At 45.4% G+C, this 22,377-nt stretch overlaps 1 protein-coding gene across 7 annotated transcripts in view; it reads left to right on the top strand.

Annotated features, from left to right (window-relative positions):
* The window catches only part of PALM2AKAP2 (PALM2 and AKAP2 fusion), a 445,326-nt gene that overhangs the window by 377,520 nt on the left and 45,429 nt on the right, over positions 1 to 22,377 (top strand). The window contains exon 1 of one of the 7 annotated variants that reach the window (XM_079790540.1): positions 2,163 to 2,964. The exons of the other annotated variants lie outside the window; for them this stretch is intronic. Within the exon in view, the coding sequence (XP_079646666.1) occupies positions 2,929 to 2,964 (36 nt within the window). The 5' untranslated portion in view covers positions 2,163 to 2,928. Of the gene's footprint in view, positions 1 to 2,162; positions 2,965 to 22,377 lie in introns of those variants that run through there. 7 annotated transcript variants of the gene reach the window in all.

The raw sequence follows: 22,377 nt of genomic DNA, 5'->3' as shown, positions 1-22,377 counted from the left end.
CTACTCCCTCCATTCATAAAAGCTGTGCTCACTGGTGTTTAGAAAGAATTGGATAAACTGAATATTTAAAACGTTTTGAGCTTCTTAAGAAACCAGAGAACAAAAGTTCAAGAATCTGCGGTTTGTGTTATGAAATTTTTAATCTTTCCAGAAATTGAATAAAAGATATACATTCAAACTGCTTCAACTTGAAGTTATTGCTTTGGGAGTTTTGTAGAAGTAATATACACATTTTAATAAATAAGAGAAGGTGCTTTGGGGGGATGAGGGAGGAGTACTCCTATTTGCTTAATTTTCCAAAGCCTTCTTCTAGGAAAATGTGTAGTTTGGAAAATCAATCAAATTAGTCCAAGTTTCAGGTTTTCCTCTTGGTGGAAAATGATGAACCCAAAGGTGGTGTTTTTAGGGAAAAAACATTCACAGCTCACACCAGAGCATTTCATTGAGAATTAGGGTCACATTTTGGAATTGACATTGTTCAAAAGAGAAACTTTGGGAAGGCAGGGGCGGGACTAGAATCGCAGCTTGCACCTTGCCTGTAATCATGCGTTCCTTTTTAGGAGCCTGTTTTTCTCGGTGGATTATGTTCTTGTTTACTGGCCGGGCTGATGTTCTGTGGACAGGAACCTTCTCACAGACAATCCCAGGACCAAAAGAGCGCCTAAAGGCCAGCCAGGCCAGGCCCAGCCCCTCCTCCCATGTGGTCTCTCTGCCAACCAGCAGGGCTTCATCTCTCATTGGGAGCCCAGTCCAGTGTGTGTTTGGGCCGTGCCCAAGTGACAGAACGTTCTCTCTTATACTAAACTCGGGCCTCTCACATTGACTTTTCTTCTTGAGAGTCCTCCTTCTTGGGGGTCTTACAGAATCTGTGCATTTCCTGTGCTGTGATCGCCTTTCAGATATTAGAGACTTAAAGGAATGTTTGCATGTTCACACCATACCCGCCAACCCACCCAACCTCATTCACCAGGCTAAACATAGCCCAGTTCCTCCCTCTGGATTCCATCTGTAGCTAAAGCCCTCACCACTAACAATAACCTTTGTAGTATCTTCCGGAAAATGCCACCTTTGGAGTCAAGAGGGGGACCTGTGTACTAGTCAGGAATATCACTTCTAGTTCTTAGTTTCAGGAAGCAACTGGAGCAGGAGGTCCACCGAACTAGGGGAAAGAACACTACAAGTGAGACAGCGTGAGAGAGGCAAAGGACGTTTCCAGGGGTGACAGGGAAACCCCAGCGGGACAGCTGTGCTCCCAGAATCCGTCCGAAGGCTCGGGAAGTGATTTCTTTCCCAGCGCGGAAGTCATAGGATAGGTAACGCATCTCAGTGTCATGAGGAGAGACTTGGAGACGTGGTTAAAATCTTGGTGTGGATCCCTAAGGGTGTGAAATACTAAGTAAAAGGGGAAAAGGTCTGTTATCGACTTTAGAGAAAACAGACTTAGAAAAGGAAAAGGCATTCAAGGTGACTACGTGGCCTTCCTTGCGGTGGCTGGTTGTCACTATTGGACTGGGCTCATGACCCCGCAGGTGTGTGTGCTCACGTGCATGCACGCGTGTGGGGGTGTGCACACACCTGCCTTAGGTTGCAAAGTCAGTCCAGATGATGTGACCGCGTCAGCCGGTCTTTGGCAGCCAGATCCCTTTTGGCCCAGTTGACACCACCAGGCTCCTGGACACGCCGGCAGTATTTTCCATCCCTGTCCTACATAGCGTCTTTGTCTCAGGTGTGCGCCCCTTTTCCAAGTTCTTCACCACCAGTACGTCTCCAGGACCATGAAGATCATTCGAAGCAGACGCTCATTTCATCCTTCTTCCTAGAGCCTGGTTCACGGGTCGACGCTCAACCACGGAGCCACGCCGGCTGGGCAATGTCTGATAGAATTTTTAAAAGAAGGAATGAGAATGATCTCTATAGGTAATACAAAGCACGTGAAAAATAATAATAACAACCGAGAAAAGGCTTCTGTTGAAGAGCACAGCCTGACCCGGAGATAAATAGTGGTTGATTCAGTGGCCGGTGGGTGAGGTCACGTGCGGCCCCATCAGCCTCGGAAGGAGGGAGTCGGCCCTCCTGACTGATGCCACAAACATCGTTTCCCAAGTCTTTCCCCCCAGATCTCTTAAAGGCGGGACGTTGTTCTGTCACATCCTTCTTAATACAGTTCTTGGTAAAAGCAGTTTTACGTCTGTGTCCTAGGAGGCTCGAGTTCTTGTCCCATTCACAGGGGCATCAGTGCCTTGACTTCGTTTCGTATCACTTTTCACGAAATGCGCGTCCCTTTTTGCACCTGCCTCTTTGCTGAACAGGTTTGTTTCCTCCCCTTGCAAAGGTGCCTTTGTTTGAGCCCACAGAGTTACTTGTCTGCACTGTAAACACAGTGTCCAGTGACACTCCTCGTTGTGCAGAGCCAGCGGCTTTGCAGGAGGAAAAGTCTTGAAGGTCACTTTCTGGTGTTTCTACTGTAAAACAAGTCATCATAACTTTAAGAAAAAAAATGGACCGCCCACAGCCTCCTCGGGGCTCGTTATCCCCATTACATTCGAATTCAACTAACAGCTAGCATTTGTCGGATCATAATTGATCTGATCAAATGTAATCTGATCATTAGTAGCTGTGTAAAAATAAATACGCTCGGCTCGCGTTTCATTTGCCCTTGAAGGCTCTTACACGGTTCCAAAGTGTGCCTTTGAATCGGAGAAGTCGGGCCGGTTCACGTTGCAGTCGGTGCGCCTCCTGGGGCCGCGCCCACCAGGTCCGCGCCGCGCACAGGGTGCCAGCCCGGTCCCTCTGCACCTTGAAGCGCTGTGACCTGGCAGAGGGCTGCGTCCTTACCGTGCGTGTCCGGCCGAGGAAAGGGAAACCGGGGCGAAGTTTTAGGAGCAGCTGGTTCTGAAGATCAGGTTGTACCTGAGGGACAGTGAGGTCATGATTGCCACCTGGATGCTGTTCTCTCTGTTCACGGTAGGTCTCCTCGGTCACTTCCCTTTATTGCCAAGTTCGGCTGCTGCGAGCCGCCCAGGGAACTTCCACCTTCAGTGCCTCCAGCTCACTCCGGCACTGTTTCCATTATTCCAAAGGGAAATTACCTTTATGAAGGCGAGGCGTTCGAGTCGCCCAGAAAGAGAAAGCATGCACAGGGTGCTTCGATGGCCAACTTTTCTGTAAGAAAATTAGCTGAAGATATCCGAGGCTAGAAAAATGCTCTTTTGTTTCAGGTCCCGTTTTGGGATAAGTGATTTCTCTCTCCCTGTACATTACTGAAATATTGAGGACCTTCCATTTATATGGATAGCGTTTCTCAGGGAGGCAAAGCATAAGGAGAAATGTCCTCTGGGACTTTTAACTGATCACCGGATGCTATAATGATTTCTTAACCCGTTAGCAATGATTTGAGATGCATTGCTGGGAAACTAGGCATGGAGTTTGTAAGCCAGGGAATACGTGAAAGGTATGCATGTCTTGCTTTAAATCTGGTTAGATTTTCTGCCTCTGATCTTGAACATATTGGCAGGGTAGGGAGGCATGGAGCAAAGCTGAAGAATATCCTTCTTAGGGTTCGAAACTATTCTATGAACTGCCTTTCAGACCTACTCTGGCCAGGCATTGGGTGCCCTGCAGGGGCTTGGGGCAGTTTTGTGTTTTGTGAGCTTTCCCTAACCCAAGTCAAAGAGTGGCAGGAGGTGTAGTGCCATCCTGTCTATAGCACGCCAGTGATAGTGAAGGAGGCGTGCGGTGCACACGAGCTTTTCCACATTCACAGAGACCTGGTATTGTCCGCGGTCCATACAGACTATTAAATAAACATCCTCGTAACTCAAGGGAGGCGGCTTCATTTTCAGAACCCTTTCATGCTGGCGTGTGCTGATTTGTAAAGTAATGGGTGTGATGATTTTTGTGGCTTTTCTAGTCCCATATGGTTTTGTGTGGTTGGTGTGTGTGTGTTTGATTTTTTAAATCTATATTTAAGATTTACTCACTTTTTACTTACTCATAGAAAAACTTACTCTTTATGAGTTTGGATAAATGCGTACAGTTGAGACTCCATCACCATAGGCAAGATTCAGAACGGTCCTATTATCCCAAGCATTGTATTCTGTTCAGAATTCCTATTGGCATGTTTGGGTATGGAGTTTACTCTTACTTTTGAAGATGGAGCCGAGCCACTGGGTAACAAGTAACACAGCAGCGTCTGGCACTTTCCATGTGCAAGGCTGAGAGAGATGTCAGAAGCTTGACGTGTTGATCCTTTGCTCAGAGTTATCAACGGCACTGTGATTGGTTGTTTCTTCATATTCTAATTAGCGGATGAAAATGGCACAATGTAAGGTACACTTTATAAAAAACAACTGAAGAAATTTACAGTAAGTACTGTGGTTAGTAAAAATAATATGCTAAAAATGAAAGAGTTAAATTATTTTGCAGTTTGGGGTTTACATTTCTGTGGAAATTCAGTTCTGTGAGGTCAAGGGAAGAGAAATGCTGCTGAAAGCAAGGACTACACAACTCAAGCCACTTCGGAAGGGAACTTAAGGGCTCAAATCGCTGAAAGGCTCATGGATAGGCTTCGGTCACAGCAGAAGCCAGGGGTTCAAATGACGTCACCAGTGTCCCTCTTTCTCCGTTCAGCTGTGTTTTCTTTTGTGCTGGCTCCATTCTTGGTCAGCCCCGCCCCTTCTCCCCCCTTTTTTTGGGTGATATTTAGATGACTGACCAAAGCTCCGGGCCTTTATCCCCCCATTGTCTCAATTCTTTACATTTCCATCTGTAATCTCAGACTGGAGTCTCCTTGGCTCTGATTGGTTCTCCTGCCATGCGGTGGCAGGGTGGTGGGGCACAGTGTTCTGATTGGCTGGGCTTGGGTCCCATGCTCACTTCTGCAGGAGCCAAAGGAGTGTCGGCTCCTCTAGACCACAGTGCATAGGGAGACAGTGGCAGAGAGATTAAGGAAGATCAAGGGGCAGGTACTCCAGACAGATCAAGGCAATACTTGTCCTCTATAGCTAGGACATTTAGGTTATATAATCAGGTGTGTGTGTGTGTGTGTGTGTGTGTGTGTGTGTGTGTGTGTGAGAGAGAGAGAGAGAGAGATTCATAGTTATAAACACCTATTCTAGGCTAACCTCCCAGACAAGCAAAAGTTTTCAGGATTGAATTTTTTTCTTTCTTTTTTCTTTTTTTACTTGTGAGGTGGTACTGGATGTGATGTGAGATGTAATATTTTTGGAGGAGATTAGTAGAAATTAAGTGACTGTGAGACTCTGCTAAGTTAGGTTGATGAGACATGAGGAAAACTGGTACCCTGTCTCTCAGTGGGTAGGGAACCTGGCATCTGAGGAACAAGAGTCAGGACAAAAGAGATAACAGAGATTGGCAGTCGGCTGAAAATTAGGCACTGCTCAGCATTGCCGAGAAGAGCGGAATTGTTGCCTTGGGTAGAAATAACTATTAGGAACACTTGATGAGAATTCATGAAGGTTAAGGACTGGCATAGCCAGTCAGTCATGTGCAGAGTGCCTCCAGAATGAAGGCTAGATTCCAAAACATGGCCTGTGCCACCTGACCCCTGCCTACCTCTCCAGCCTCACCCATCTCTCTCTACTGCTGGCCTCCACGTTGTCATTGACATCACTCATCTGTAGTTTGGAGTGTACATCAGGCATGTGACACCACCCTGTCTCATCAGTAGCTGGGGTCCTCTACCTGGAATCCCTTCTGGCTCACTCATGCTTATCCTTTAGACTCAGTCAGATGGCAGGTCCTCTGAGGAGCATTCACTAACTGTGCCACTCTAGCTCAAGAATCTCTTCTGTGCTCTCCTGATATCTCTTGTGTGTCTTTACCAGCAGTTCTCAGTTGGTGCCTATTTTGTCCCCATGGGCAATGCTGGGAGACATCTGTGATTATCTTGACAAGTGGGAGATCCTGGAGTCTAGTTGGTGGAGGCCAGGGATGCTGCTAAATATCCTACAATGCACGGGACGTCCCCAACAAAGAGTATCTGAGCCAGAATGTCAACAGTGCCAGAGTTGAGAACCCAGGTTACCGTTGCACTTGCCACATTGTTGGATGTTTCTGTTTTTTGACTTTTATCTTCTCCAAGAGGCTGAGGTCCATATATGTAATCTGCCTCTTTGCATCTCTGATACCAAAATGTCTGGTTCAGGGTAGGTCCTCAGGAAAGAGTAGTTTAAATATTCTATATAATAAAAGCCCGTTCAACCAATCAAAGCGTAATATGCTAATGATATGCTAAGGCCGCTCAACCGCTCGCTATGATACGCATTGACCACCAGGGGGCAGACGCTCCGACCAGTAAGTTAGCTTGCTGCTGGAGTCCAGTCAATTGGGACTGAGCAAGATGGGCCGGACATGCCCTGGAGCTCTTCGGCGGGCCAATCTCTTGCATCCCTCATCAGCCCAAGATGCATCCGTGGGGTCCCTCGGCCTGGCCTGTGCCCTCTTGCAATCCGGTACCCCTCGGGGGATGTTAGAGAGCTGGTTTCGGCCCAATCCCACAGGCTAGGCTGAGGGACCCCACCGGTGCACAAATTCATGCCCTGGGCCTCTAGTAATAAAAGAAAAGAAAAGATAAAATAGTTCCTAGTTTAGTTACTAGCAAACACATAGAAAAGACTAGTCATTTCCAAGAACAAGGCAACTGAGGATGCTACTCACCTTGTACTAGGTAGCTGTAAACCCAGGCTCTCTTTGTCTTCTCATGCCTTCGTGTTCTCAGCCTTCTGCAGAAAGAGCTTTGGGGTTTACTGTAGCAAATGGTCGAATAAATTAAAGTGTTAGCATGGTACTTTTTAAAAAGCCACAGTCTCATTAGGATAATATGTTCTCTGGTAATAAGTGATTTTAGGAATGAACATAAATTAAGATTAAATTGATTTTCACAGATTTAGATTATAAGAAAATCCACTAAATACCACCTAGCATCATAGATGAGGTGCTCAATAAATATTTGTTGAATAAATTATACTTTATGCTTCAGTTGAGGGTTTTTAAACAAATCACCCCCTTCCAAATTGCATTTTTCTGTCAAATAATACTGACTTTGAAGACTCTTCAACAGTTGTCTCTTGTGCCCTTTAGTGTGTATCTTGGGCTGTTATAATGTTTTTGTTCATTATTTAGGCTATAAGCCAGTGTTCAGTCCCCGAAGCAAGAGAAAGAAAATCTATTTGGCCTTAGCTGGTTTTGCTCAGTGGTTAGAGCATCAGCCTGTGGACTAAAGGGTCCTGGGTTCAATTCTGATCAAGGGCCACATACCTTGGTTGCAGGCTCGATACTCAACCCTGGTTGAGGTGCATGGGGAAGGCAACCAATTGATGTGTCTCTCTCATATCAATGTTTCTCTGTGTGTCTCCCCTCCTTTCCATTCTCTCTAAAAATCAATGGAAAAATATCCTTGGGTGAGGATTAACAATAACAAAAAAAGAAAACCTATGGGAAACTTTCCCGGGTTAATGGCCATGAAGCTTCTGGAGAAGTGTAGCCGCATGCGTTTTCACTCGTGCAGATGAGATTTTGTGGGAGTTCTTGGAATGATACTGCCATGTGGTTTGGACCCTCGGGCATCAGCTGTGCCGGGAGGGAGGTGTGTTATAAACGGACAGAAGCATTAACTCTACTGCGTAAGTGGCCAGTTCTGCAGCCTCCCAGGGAGCTGCCCCTCTGAGCTGGAGTGTTAGATCCTAGAGATACTCCAGATGGCTGAGATAGGATCTCGGCCTCCGAGAGGCTCCTGTCTAATTTTTTTTTATTATGGTAAAATCTACAAAACATAAAAATGACCCCTTTAGGAATTTTTAACTGCAATATTCAGTAAGGAGTACGCTCACAATGTTGCACAACCATCACCACTCTCTATTTCCAGAACTTTTTCATCATCCCAACCAGAATTATATAGTATTTGTCCTTTTCCATCCTTTTTTATTTTCTCATGTAGCAAAATGTTTTCAAAGTTCATCCATATTGTAGCATCTATCAGAATTTACTTCCTTTCCAAGGCTGAATAGCATTTGTATGTGTGTGTACTTGTGTGTGTGTGTGTGTGTTTGCTTGGGCCTTGCTTCCGGCCCTTTTGGATGCACCTAGGATACTATCCGATTTTACAACTTGCACGGTGACCTGGGAGGCCTGGCCACACCCTTTAGCTGCTTCCGGTGCAGATTTTTGCTGATGTTTAACGTCACTTTTGACCATTGCGTTTTCCCCTACCGTGTATGTGGGGATCCAGATGGGTGAAATTGGATGGGAAAGAAAAAAGAAATCAACAAAGAACAAGTCTGAGAGCAGAAATCATGACTCCTGAGTGTTCTGGCGGCTGGACTTTTTTCTTCTCATGCCATGCCGCCATGTAAGACAGCAGCTCCCTCATTCCCCGGGACTTCTGCCGGGGAGCAGGGGGCTGCCAGCAAGCCTCAGGGGCTCCATGGAGACTTCTCCGACAATCATGTCAATGGGGACACTGCCTAAGTGGGCCGTCCTGAATACAGCAGGATCAAAACCTGTGTCATTGAATGCTGCAGACCAGCGGGACACTGGCCGTCTCCCCAGCTGTGAGCTCCTTCGGGACCGTCAGGGGGAGGCCTGCCTTTAACTCGCGCTGCTGTGTTTGGGTTGGTGGCCTGCCTTAGAGACAAAGGAGCCCGCCCTCCCTTCAGCCAGTGCAGGCTCCCAGCTGAGCCTCCTTTTAACCCTGGGATTTCCTGTGGACCCTGAGCGCCGAAAGCAGATCACATATGGCCTCTGTCAAGCAGGAGAATAGCCTTTTTGTTCTTGGGGAGCCAAGCAAGTGGGAGAGGGGGAGAAGGTCTTTTTTTAGCATAAAAGTACATTACTGTCGTTCTTCCTTCCTGGGACCCTCCCCCCATTCTGTGCCGTAGACTGGCACCAGGACTTTTGCTTTTTTCCTGGCTGAATCACAACACTGGCCGTAGCAGTGGAAAAGTGATGGCTGTTAAGAGACTTAGGTGGGAGGAGAGCTGAGCTAATGGAATAGGACCACCTACTTGTCCTCTGGTGGGGCTGGGGCTGGGCATGGTGTTGAATTACCATGTCTCCCCTCCCACCTGCCTGCTCAAATGTACAGCTACTCACACAAGCTCCCAAACCTGTGAGCCTGTGAGCCTGTGATGTCTGACAGCACATGCTCGAATCTGATTTCCAGTTGACGTGGGTAGGCTGGGCAGAGTCAGGCTACTGCTTCTGTACGGAAGCGGGTGATATGTTTCTCCTTGGTTTATCTGGACTCATTCATTCTTTTTTTTTTTTTTCCTTAGAGTATCCGCCCACAGACCGAAGGGTCATGGGTTTTTGTTTGTTTGTTTGTTGTTGTTGTTTTTATATATTTTATTGATTTTTTTTTTACAGAGAGGAAGGGAGAGGGATAGAGAGTTAGAAACATCGATGAGAGAGAAACATCGATCAGCTGCCTCCTGCACAGCCCCTACTGGGGATGTGCCCGCAACCAAGGTACATGCCCTTGACCGGAATCGAACCTGGGACCCTTCAGTCCGCAGGCCGATGCTCTATCCACTGAGCCAAACCGGTTTCGGCTGGACTCATTCATTCTTACTGCTCCAAAGACAAAACAGCGGCAGCCATGCCAGTGTCAGGCCCAATCTGGCTCCAGTTGGTGATGGCCAGTGTGGTTCAGATCTGTTCATATGCACCGCAGGCACCTGGCTCTTTCCTCAGGCTGACCTCAATGGGGATGTCTAGGCGGCCCATGTGTGATGCACGGCAGGCGGTGTTCTTTTCCTGCCCCGCCCGTCAGTCACGGACTGGGATTTTGCTAAGTATCAGGGGCTAGGGACCCAAAAATGAGTCAGACGCAGCCCTGCACGAAGGTGTGTACAGGCTAGTGATCTTCCTGCTACCTCCTGGAAAATAGACATTTTGGGGTCTAGGATAGCAAATTGGTCACAAACATGCAAAGGCAGGCTGTTGGTATTTTATTTTTATTCATAGCAGGAGTGATGTCATAAATAAGGAGCTTATTTATTAAGGACTCTTCATAGAATCACAGAATTTTCAAGTTTATTAAGAATGCTGGTTCGGTAGCTGCATGACCTGGGTCCACATCGCAGTTGACCTCTCTGTAAGATGGAGGTAATAATAGCACCGATTTCACAGGTTTATAAGGGCATGGCATGAAGTATCTCACAAAAAGTGTTCTGATTCATTCATTCATCTGATTCATTCATTCATCAAAATAGTGGTGATGGTTGCCCAACTCTGTGAACATACTAAAAACCACTGAGTTGTGTACTTTAAAAGAGTGATTTTCATGGTGTGTGAATTGCATCTCCATGCGGTTGTTATAAAAGGAAAATGAATTGAGTACCTATTATGTGGCCAGCGCTGCCTTTTAAAACTGAGCAAGGAAGTGACTTGCTCAAGGTGAGTGAGTAGCAGAGATGCATCGAGAGCTCAAGTCCCCGGGCACACAAGCCTAGCTATTTGCAAATTGAAAAATGAAAATTGCAATTCAGATTGTAAGCCAAGGTCACTTTCTGTCCTGGCGAAGAGCCAGCCCTTGAGAAAAAATAATGCTAACCCCTAAAACCTTAGCATTCTCCCTTCACCGGCCATCTCCAGTAGTACTCCTCACCTGCCACACACCTCCATGTTTTCCAAGACTTCAGACAAATGTATTGTAAATGCCTACATAAATGTGCTAGGGAAAACATAGTAAGATTCTCTCCAGCTCTGGATATAGAATGGATACTTTTCAGTTAGGTTTTTCAGTTGAACTATTGCTTTCAATCCCCCACTTTCTAAAGTTAAGACTTAGCTGTCACCCTGGCTGGTGTGGCTCAATTGGTTGAGCATTGATCCATGCACCAAAAGGTCACCAGTTCGATTCCCGGTCAGGGCACATGCCCAGGTTGCGGGTTTGATCTCTGGTCAGGGTGTGTACGGGAGGCAACCAATCGATATTTCTCTCTCACATTGATTTTTTTTTTTCTCCTCTCTCTCTCTCCCTCTAAAATCAATTTAAAAAAGGAATTACCTGTCAAAGGGGAAAAAAGTTATAGCTTCTAAGGAAAGAAAAGAATAATGTTAGCTTCCTATTGCAAGACAGGGACAGTATTTAGAAATCACCCCCAACTCACCACCACCAAAACTAGGAACAGATGTTCCCATGGTGAAGAAAATCTTACTCATTCTTGAGATTTGCTAAATCTAAAGATCAAGACTACAGAAGAAGAGAGAAGTGCTTTAGAAATCAAATGGTGGCGTTTTTCCTGCCCAATCCCTTTGTATAGTAATTGAAACCATTTCAGACCCAGAGTTGCCCTGCAGCCTCCGGCTCCCGTCAGCCTCCTGCTTTCTCTGCCATATGCTTTGTTCTGGGATTTCTCCCGTCTCCTGACATCTGGTATTGAGGACAAGGGAAAACCGCTTCCCCGGAACCAGTGACATTACTATCAGGAAAAAATGGCTCAAGTTTCCAGGCAGCTCTGAATGAGACGTCTTCCTGGGTGTCCCGAGCAACTATCTTTAGGAAGGAAACTTAAGAAGGTGCACGCCATCAGCCCGTACATTTCCCCGAGATGAACTTGAAGGACTTCTTCCTTCAGTGGCTCAGACAGCGCAGGCTCTTGCTAGCAGATGGCAGCATTACCTCACCTGACGGTTAATGAACAGGTTCACCCCAGGGGGTGCAATTGTAGCACCATCCATTATGAGATCTCATTTACTTGGCATGAATCAGTTCAGGAGTCCCGAAGAAACAAAACCTGAAAAATGAAAAATGATGAACTAGGACAGTAATGTACAGCTACTTGTCAAAATCAGGTTTGCCCTGAAACTACTCTGACGTGGCAGGTCATAATGGTTGTAATTTGGCACTTTTGTGATGGAGAGGGTGTTTAACTGAATTCCATTTCTCGTGAGGAGGAACAAAACCAGTTGTACATACCTTTTGTCTCTCCTTCTCTTTTCTCGGACGGTGGCATCTGGGGCTTATAATTGAGCTCTGACAGCCGAGAGCCAGAGGGAAAGAGTGGAGGGAGAGGAGATGTCAAAAAGAGGCTCGCTTGGTGCACACACACAACACACATGCTTTTATTTTTTGCCTTAAGCACTTCATCAAGAAAGATACTAAGAACTGGGTAATAGCCAGCTGGTGTGGCTCCGTGGCGGAGCGTCAACCCAGGAACAAAGAGGTCATGGTTCAATTCCTGGTCAGGGCACATGCCCGGTTTACAGCTTGATCCCTATTAGGGGACGTGCAGTATCGATGTTTCTGTCTCTCTATTCCTCTCCCTTCCTCTCTCTCTAAAAATAAATTTTAAAAATATCTGAAAACTAACCTGAGGAAAAGAATTATTAAAAAAAAAAAAAAAAGAAGAAGAACTAGGTAATAGATTCCTTTCATCAAACAACTTCAGGCCTTTGTAACTCTGGTTTACCAAGGGCTAGACATTTGACCTTAAGCCGAGCAGAGGTTTGAAAGGGCAGGGTGGGTAACACCCACCTAACCGGAGGGAGATGGCGGTTGCATTGCTGCTATACTGGAAAGGTGAGGCAGAGGGGAAGAAGGCTGTGCCGCAGCCCTGTGCCCATCCACAAGGAAGCTGCTAATTGCTACTTATTTCAGTATTTGTCCATAGACCTACTCATCTTTCAGTCACGCAGAGGAAACTGAGGCAGCTAATCCTAAGACTTTGCAGAATTATCCTATATAATGAAGATGTAATATGCAAATGGTCATCACGCTGTGAAGCATAACGACTGGGTAACAACCAGATCACGGATCAGCAGGAGGGTGGGGCAGCGAGCTACAAACGGGTAGTGGAGAGCTACAGGAGGGCAGGGAATGGGTGGAGAGCTACTGGAGGGTGGCAGCGAGCTACTGGCGCATGGATTCGTGCGCAGGGCTACTAGTTTAATATAAAATGGGCTCAGGTTTTGGTTCAGATGATGTGGTGGTTTCCCCAAAGACCTCTGTTTACATGAGCTGGGACAACGGGTCTGAGAAAGGGCCTTGGAAGTGGATGACTTAAATTTCACTCCTCTACTACATATCTGTGTCCCAGAGATGAAGCTCTTTGCACCAAAGAAAGACAGGATATCATGAACGACCTGATATGTAGACACTCAAAATTGCCCTCTGGCCTTTAGGAGGCCCACAAGGGCACTCTTGTAAAAGAGGGGTTGTTGTTAGGATTTGGGCAAGGAACCTTTCTGAATACCTACAAGGAACCTTTCTGAATAACTACAAGGAAACTTGTGATGGTTTTGCACTGAACACATGACAAGAACGTGTGAGACCTGCCCAGGCCCCCCTCAGCCCAGGAATGGAGTGGATTCTCACAGTGAACTTGAAGACTCTGGTCTGAGGATTGACCGTGGTGAGGCAGAAGGTCTCTGCTGAGTGAGCCAAGGTTGGCCGCTGGGGAGCTGAGTGCCTGGAGGACATTCCCAGAAGCTGAGTTATGATGTCTTCTGAGGTCAACTCGATGTCCCACCAGAACTTTTCCAGGAACCTAGACTAGAAGAATGTGAATGCAGGTGATGGAGACCATTCCACAGAAGGTAAAGCTTCTGAGAGCTAATCAGTCTCCATCAAGCATTGGAGGTCCATAATGTGATCTTGTGGTTTCTAGTGGATGTTGTCTCCTCTTGAGCTTTCCTATCAAAATTAGGGATCAAACCTTGTTTAAAGAACAAAAACAGCCTGCCAGCATGGCTCAATGGTTGAGCGTCGACCCATGAACTCAGAGATCATGGTTCAATTCCCAGTCAGGGCACATGCCCCGGGTTGTAGGCTTGATCCCCCGTAGGGGCATGCAGGAGGCAGCCGATCAATGATTCTCTTTCATCATGGATGTTTCTATTTCTCTTTCCCTCTCCTTTCCTCTCTGAAATCAATAAAAATATATATTTAAAAAACAACAACAACACACTAAGTGCCCCCAAAATTGAGTCCCCTGCTCCTCCCACTGTATCCAGAACATTTACTGGGAACGGATCCTCTCTCACTGTCACTTTCCGGATCTGCCTGAAAGACACACAGAGGGGAGGAAACTATGTCAGTGCCTCTCAGGGGATTGGCCAGGACAAGGCGGACAGAGGCAGCTGCACACTCTCATGGGCACTTTCGGACGTAGACCTGCTGCTGCCTTTCTCCACTTGAGATCCTGAGGCAGCTGTTGCTGCAGTTCCCACTGGCCTCCCTAGAGAGAGGACTCGGCTGACGTCTGTGGGCCTGCCTAGAGTCATCCATGTCCCTTCTGTATCCCAGACCGTACTTCATGGTCTGTTAGAAAGATGCAAGTGTTCGAGAATAATGCCAGAACTTATTATCCTGTGTTAAGTATATATTTTATCAAGCAGAGAATAAACTTGCTGTCCAGTGTTCGTGGCATCATATAGTTATTGTTTGTGTTATCTCCAGGGCCCGATTTAGAAAGGTTAAGTTAAGGAGAAAAACATTAGACACTCAAAGGTAAACAAATGGTAAATAAATAAATTATTTCAGACCTGGCTTCAAATTCACTGTTTTTACAGGGCCACTTCAGAAGTATAATCCTGAAGTCCTAGGACCCAGGAGGCCCGGGGCAGCCCAGATTCCATTCCCTGACCAGGCTCCTGGCCTTGCTGGGGGTTAGCCAAACCAGCAGGCCACTATCAGGACAGATAACTCAGGCTGGCTAAGCAAATGGTTTGTCATTCCCCACCCCATACTTTAATCCTTTCAATGACACTTAAAATGAAGTCTCCAATCCTACACGACCTGGCCACGGCCACTTCTCCAGGCATCTTTTCCACCATGTAGGGGAGGAAAAAAAATCATTTTCCTCTACCCATCTTAGGTTCATTGGTTGGGGTCTTGAAAGGTAGACTGACAAAAGACAGATTAGCGAGAAAAATAAACCAGAGTTTGTTAATGTGTGTATTGTGTGTCTATTCAGGAACTCGTAGTGATGGGTAACTCAAAGGGTTGGTTAGAACTCGAGCTTTCACAGCATCTTAGCAAGGAATGATCATTTTTGTAGAGAAATAACATGACAAAGGGGAAAAGGACTTGGAGTTTCTAGGAGCAGCATATTGTGGGAAAGTAATGGCAGAGAAGGGTTAGTTTTTACCAAGGATTGTTACATATTCCTCTAAAGCCATCTCTAGGCTGATAAGGGTCTAGAATGATCTCCGGTGATTAACATCTGTCCTTCCTGGTAGAGAGGAGAGGGGGCACCTTTACACACGTATGTCCTGCTTTTAGGCAAACAGGGGAGGACCAAGAGCATTTCTTGTATCTGTCCATTCTCAGTTGTCTTCAGCTCAAAATAATCCTTATGTCAAAGTGGCATATTTTAGGATGGCATTTCGGCTACTACGTTTTACCAGCCACCAAAACTATCGCCATTTCTTGTAAGTACATTTCTTATAAGCTTGTCTTGATCCCACCTCAAGGCTTTTCACATCGACCTGGAACAGGCTTCAGTCCCCTTCAATCGTCACCTCCGGAGAGGACCCTCCTGTCTAGCTCAAATTCCCCTATTAGAGGTTGTCAAAGCATTAGGTCCCTTTCACTCAAAGTACTTACCATAGACACAAGTTTACATTTATTTGTGATTGAAAAGGTCTTGTTTCCAAAGGGCACAAGTTCTCCCCGCTGTTCCCAGCACAGTGTCTGAAACACAGTAAGCACTCATTTACAAGGGCGAATGAATGAATACAGTAAAGCCCAGCATAGTATTCTGATATCCGGCTCCGAGCGACTGCATAGTCGGTACTCAAGTTGCAGCAAGGGAGACGCTGTGGTGAGCAGCTCACATTTCTTAGCAGTGGTGTTAAATTGAAAAGGAGAGCTTGCCATCTCTCACTTCAAGTTTCCATATTTTCTGCCATTCTTAGCGCAAATAGCCAATGGAAAGTTCTTCTAGGGGAGTGGGAGGGAATTCTAAAGAATCAGCTTTTGAGAAAGACTTGATCTTCGTCTTATGCAAATTCTGCTTAGGAATTGGGATCTGGAGTATGACCTTTGCTGAGAAACTTCTTTGCAGTCTTCCTCTGGCTGATTTTTCTACTTTTTTTTTTCTTTTCCATTTTTATCTTCAGGGGGAAAGTCCCCATATGAATTCACGTGGCACACCTCCGTAGCCCTAACAGGTGTATTTGTATTTGAGATTTGATCTGCTATCAGTAAGGGCACTGAAACCATGATGTCTGAGCTTAGATAGAGCTGGGCTCTTGGTCCCAAAGCCCCTTTGCATAGAGAGAAGTTATTTCTCTTATTGGCAAAAAAAAAAAAAAATAAAAAAAAATAAAAAAAAAATCCATTTAAAATTTGTATTACTTTCTTTTTTGCTCAGACTTCTTTTTTGGGCACATGAACTTGGATCCATGTCCTCTTCCCCTGCTACTTTCTGCCCTATGTTATGATCCCTGGACCATCTAAAGGCATGCCAGTCATCATCTTGTAGGAATTCTCAAGGGTCTCCACCCAGGAACATGGAATCCTATTGAATTTCTGCCAAGGAGCTCTCCTATTGAGAGGAGGAGTAGAACTTGGACAAACAGTTCTACTCCTCTCTCCTCGTCTGTACTCTAAATATGAATGCAGGCTAGGGAACTTACAGGAGTTCTGTTTTTTTGGAGGCAGAGGTGGGGGCAAGTTGCTATATTATCTTGCGTTGCGTTCAATGTCATACTGAATCTGTCCAGATTTTTGTTTGGGTTTCAGACGTTTAGCCCCCAAACAAATTGAGATTTAAGCTGAAACAGGGCCAGAGTGGGTAATGTTTAAGATTCCTCCCAGAGCACAAATCGACCCTGACCTTGAAGCTACCCCTAAGAGCCATTCTTCAGTCTTGAATCTCTGCGTTCCTAGTAAACACTCATGGTAAAAAACAGTTAACGATTAATCTGCTTGTGTTCCAGTGACTTGAAAAATAAGCATCCGGACCTCAGAGGCCTCCTCTTACCGAGCCCTGAAGGATGGCTTTTATAGCTGGTGGAAAGACTTGGTTTGTCAGCTCCAATAGCTTGGAAATGCCTCAGACCTGAATAATGGGGATGAGCAGAGTAGACCGAGCTTAGGAATTCCAAGAAGGCAGAGTTAAGATAGAGAGCTGCCAAAGCTCACAGCTGTGGAATGAAACCCGTTTCTGAACCTGATTCCTCGGCTCCGTCGTAATGTGCTTGGAACCTGGACTCACTTGAGATGTTTGCACCTGGTTAGAATGTTTTGAACCTGGAATTATGCTTCCTTTGTGTATTTATCTCTGAAACATGATGATGATAGATCCAAGCTCTCTAGTAAGGCTGCTGTTGAAATCGTAGAAGTACTGATTCTGTCTTTCCAGGGCTTCCCAAATGCCAAATGATGCATGGGACGATGATCCACTGAGCCACACTGGCCAGGGCTCTGTATACTTTTTTTTTAATGGTTCCTTTAATGAAGAGTTTTATCGAAATTAATAGGTCAGAAGCTTAAATGGGTACGGATCCTGTGTCTTCCTTTGGAATTGACTTGTAGTAAAGCCCTTGGGTTAATTATACCAGGAAAGGACACACACAAAGAATTTGTGAGGTAAATGGGTGCTTTTTAGTTCCTATGCAATAACAGTCGATACTAGTGGTTCCATTGTAGCATCTGAACGTCTTTATTATTGCTACTCAAATTTTGGTTGCTTTGTAGATCCTATTTGGAAATTGAATTGTAAGAACTAAATTAACTTCAATGTACTTAATGGAAGTACCTTGTTTTTCTACAGCTTGGGGGAGATTTGTCATTGACATTAGGTGGTTTTTTTTTAAAAGGATTCTGGTTACTCGTCCACATGTGCACACATAGTCCATATGTCATTAAAGAAATGAGTTTTTAATACCGCCCAATTGGTGGCTACAAATTAATATGTTTAAAACACCTGTCATTGGCTGGATTCATCACATTTTACTGTTCATCATTCATTGCTCATCACTGTGGGGTAGTTGGTCTCACTTTTATTTTATTACATGTGGGTGGACAAAAATTCATCAGCAGGCAAATCCAAGAGGAAGTAGGTTTATTACAGGTCCCTTTTAGACTTGCAAGGGCCCTCAGCTAGTTAGTTAATTTTGCACAACAGTCTAGCAGTTTTCATTTGAAACCTTTTTGTGTAATGCTGTGAGAATCTCTGCTTGGTAAAGCAAAGCAGTCCAGGTGGACAACAGCATAAACTATTTTAGAAATTGTCAAGTGGCTACATCTGCATATTTCTTGCATTGATGAGAGCACTTCTTTGGCAAACACGTTTTTGTGTTGTTGTTTTTTTTAAGGAGGAAAGCCTTGGGTCTGTCAGGTTAGTTTTATTCCGAGGTGGCGACCCGTTGGAACTACCAGGTCTCAGCTTCAACCCCAGATGATCAGCATGTAAGACTGAAGATGATCAGTATCTGTGACTGCAAAGGAGTCCAGGGGTCCTGAGAGCTGGGTTCAGAGGGGGTTGGAGGTCCTCACCCCAGAAGAACAGCTCTGGGAGAGTGAAGTAAAGCAAGGGCCTAAAGGAGGAAAATCCTACTTCTGAGCACCTCAAGACTCCTCTGGGCGCCGCTGCTGGGGGCGCGGGAAAGGCTGCTGCGCTCTCATTTAGGTGGGAAGGGAGAAGGCTCCCTTGTTGGGTGTGCTCTGAAGGAGAGAGGGAGTGGGAAGAGAGCGGTACGTAAAGCGCTCAGTGCACCTCAGTGATGCCAGGTGTGCCGGGCCCACTGTGCTGCTCCCAGGTGCAGCCAGGTAGGAGGGCTCGGGGAGGGGGTGAACACCAGCTGGGGGTGGGTTTGAGAGGCTTGGAGGACAGAAGCTTGCGTTTGCTTTGTGCGTGTACACAAAGACATCATCCATCAACAGCCCAGAAATTGGGCTGCCATTCAGTTCTCAAACAAATGGCTTGTTTATTAAACTAAAAGCGGCTATCTCCATTAGGAAATATTCAATTCCAGCAGTTAGCCTGGAGGGGTAAAGAGCCCCCCGCCAGTCCACTATGCCCTGTTGCCAAACAATGCTTTGATGTGCAAGGGGCTCCTAATGGAAGATAAGGCTTCTGTGAACCCGGCATTTTGAGGATGGGATTATCTCTGATTGTTAACCACTGATTGACATTATTTATCTGGGATATATTCTTATGCAAAGGCTTAATCTGCACCTAGACGGAGGCAGACAAACCTGCAGAAGTATTCTAGTTATTTAGTTGCTTTTAGAAGTCACTGTAGTAATTGGATCTCAGATCTTGAAGGCTTGGGTAGAAATGACAATGGTTTCTTTCCCAAATAAGCGAGCATTTAAATTCCTTCAAGAATTGGTCCTAATACTATTAAATTCCCAGGTTTGTTTGTTTGTTTTTACAAAAGTAAGTAGAACCATTTATTTTATGATAATATTAACAAAATGGTGAATTCAAGTACAATGCAGATGTGATAAGTCAGTAATTGTGTGCTTGAGATTTGCAAATGAAAGGTTTTTTTTCATTTGTTTTACTTTCAGACACTTTCAAATACTGACAAATGCTAGTGTTGGTTTACATACAATTTAGGAAAACATTAATTTCACAAATCAAGCTATTTCATATTGGGTGTTTTTTTCAGTATACCTTTAGTTTACGAGTATGCTTATAAGACCAAAAAAGGGATATAAAAAATTAATTGCCAAAAATTTAGAAAGTAAATTAGGGTAGTTATTCCGCCACCCTAATACAATCAATAATTATTTTATATTCTTCTAGTCTGATTTCCCCCTATGTTTGCTGCAAAGATGTAATCTTTCTATCTAAATTCTGTTTTATACTTAACTAGCCTCATAGATATTTCAAAAATGTTGCCCCATGTTGCTTAATGGGCACAGTTTCTGTTTGGGGTGATGAAAAGTTTTAGAAGTAGACAGTGGTGATGGTTGCACAACATTGTGAGAGGAATGAATGGCCACTGCATTATACACTTAAAATGGTAAAAAACGGCCACTTTTAGTTTTATCTCTTTTACTTCAATTTTTAGAAAAGTATATGAATACTATTTCCTTAATCTTTTTATTTTATTTTATTTTTTTCTGTTTTGAGAGGTATAGCACTGACAGATGTCAGAGTTTGTAATGCCAGAAAAAAATTTTAGGGTGGAGTTTATTCTTCCTGGGATTCAAAAACTAAAACTCATCAGTACTCTTTAGCATTTGGATGAAGCCAATTTAGAGGGCAAATTTCAGCAGTGGGGCGGCCTGTTAAAAGTTCAGAAACCTGGGGGTTGGAGGTCATGTTTCAGGCTGAGGTCCTTAGAGCCCTGTGTGGACAGCAGCCTCCTGGGAAGGTGACAATGACAGGTGAGGACGTAGCCTTCCAGTTTACAAAAGTATAAATGCAAACCCTGGCCTTAGGGAGCCCCAGCCATAACCAGGCAAATCCTCTGGAAGGATGATGAGGAGCAGTTCATTCCCTGGGCTGTTTCTCACACCATTTGGGATGGGGGTTGGGGGAAGCCGGTTTAACCTGGGCCTTGTGTGGGGAAGCCGGGTGAGAGAGGGAAGGGCTTGAGTTTGTCTGTGCCAAGCTTTGGGGGTAGGGGAAGGAAGATCCAGAGCAAGCCACAGTGATCTAGAGCACCCCTTGGGGTGGCTAGGGTTCAGACCACAGACTGGGGGCATCTTCCTGGACCACACATCTAACCTCTTGTACCCCTGGGGCCTCTAGCCCAGAAGTAGTTGTCATGCGCATTTATGTTCCTGAATTCTGAAATATTGCAGAGGATGTGGTCCAGGCTAAGGCAAGCTGGGTATTGGAATCTAATTGGGCTCCAGGTTGTAAACATCTCATATTCTCTTGACCTATTACTTTGTGTTGCTATCCCAGCTTTGAAATGAATTGGCCTACCCCAGCGATTCTCAACCTTTTTCATCTCATGGCACACATAAACTAATTACTAAACATGTGGACACACCACAAAATGTATTATATTTTTTTGCCGATCTGACAAAAAAAAAAAAAGGTATAATTCTGATTCATTTACACTGGGTGAGTATTGTGTTGGCTGTTGCTGTTTTTCATTTGACAATCTAAGGGAAACGAGGTCAGTGCCCCGGCTAAATAGTTAGGTATTGCATGTTTTAAAAGTTCTTGCTGCACACCGGTTGAAAAATCACCAGCCCAATCTATTATTTTTAAACATGAATGAGAGAGTGAAATCAAGAGGCGATTTTAAAGAATGCTTTTCATGAGAAGCTCAACCACTTTGAAAGGGACACATGCCAACTTCTGCACTTCGGCCCTGCAGTGACATTGAGGAAGGTTGACTTTGGGGACCGAGAACTCCCTTGTGACACCCAGTCTTTGCAGGTAAAGCCTCGCCTTCTTTCCTGTCTCCATCCCCCAATGACCAAATATCCTGATAAGATGAGATACAGGAGTTGAAACCATCTGCACCAATTCTGAGGTTCAGCATGATGTCACCAATGCAGGGAGCATGGCTCCTTGGGACTATATTTTTTCATTTGGCGTAAGATGTGCTAAAAAAAAACAAAACACTTAGGGGGGAGAATGGGAGATTGAGCATTTTAGAATACAGCTATGCAGCATCTTGGCTCTTGCCAGCCTTTGAACTAGCCAGCCTGCTAACATCCCACGGCCCGAGATGTTTGTTGACTGTGGTCCCATGTTTGTTGACTGTGGTCCCGCCGCAGGGAAGCCTCCTGTCCCCACACCCTGTCTCTGTTATTTCCTGTTCTGGGATCCCCCACCTTCTGCCCTGCTTGTTTGGGGGAGGGGTCCCATGTCTGGAATGGACTGACTGACTGGATCCCTGCTATTGTGGGCGAAACTGTGTACAAGACAAACAAACATTCTTGGGAGTGACCAGACATTATCTAGAGAATTCCAGCCACTCGGTTGAAGAGGAGGTCACTCACCTGGAGCATTTAGAGAACTCCAAGCATCTGAAGTAGGGGCAGATGGCAGACGCAGATTTTGCAGGCACAGCTAAGAGCTCCAAGGGAATTCTTAGACTCCGTGAGCCGTGGCGCGCCGTGTGTCTTGGGAAAGCAAAAAAGGATGTCACGAGTTGCTTCTTTCGGGTGGACTTTGGAGAGCAGGACAGGCCAGGGCTTAGAGCTCAACTCGGTCACTTCCTGGCTTTGTGCCCCGGGGCAGATGATTAAAGTTCTGATCCTCAGTGTCTTCACCTGCAAAATAGAGGTGATACCCTACTTTGGGGTGTTGCTGTGTGGAGTTACTGAGATAATGTATGTAAAGGGCATAGTGAGATGCCTAAAATACTTGTCAACCATATCATTTCTATTTCCTGTAAAGAAAACTGGCAGCAGCTAAGCCGGAGAGCGCCTGGGAAGAGTCTAGGCTCCGTTCAGAGTGTGTGGTTAAGCAGATAAAGATTCCT

This window comes from Cnephaeus nilssonii, assembly GCF_951640355.1.
Source record: "Cnephaeus nilssonii genome assembly, chromosome: 14".
NCBI classification, from domain to species: domain Eukaryota; kingdom Metazoa; phylum Chordata; class Mammalia; order Chiroptera; family Vespertilionidae; genus Cnephaeus; species Cnephaeus nilssonii.
This window is presented reverse-complemented; position numbering and strand designations above follow the sequence as displayed.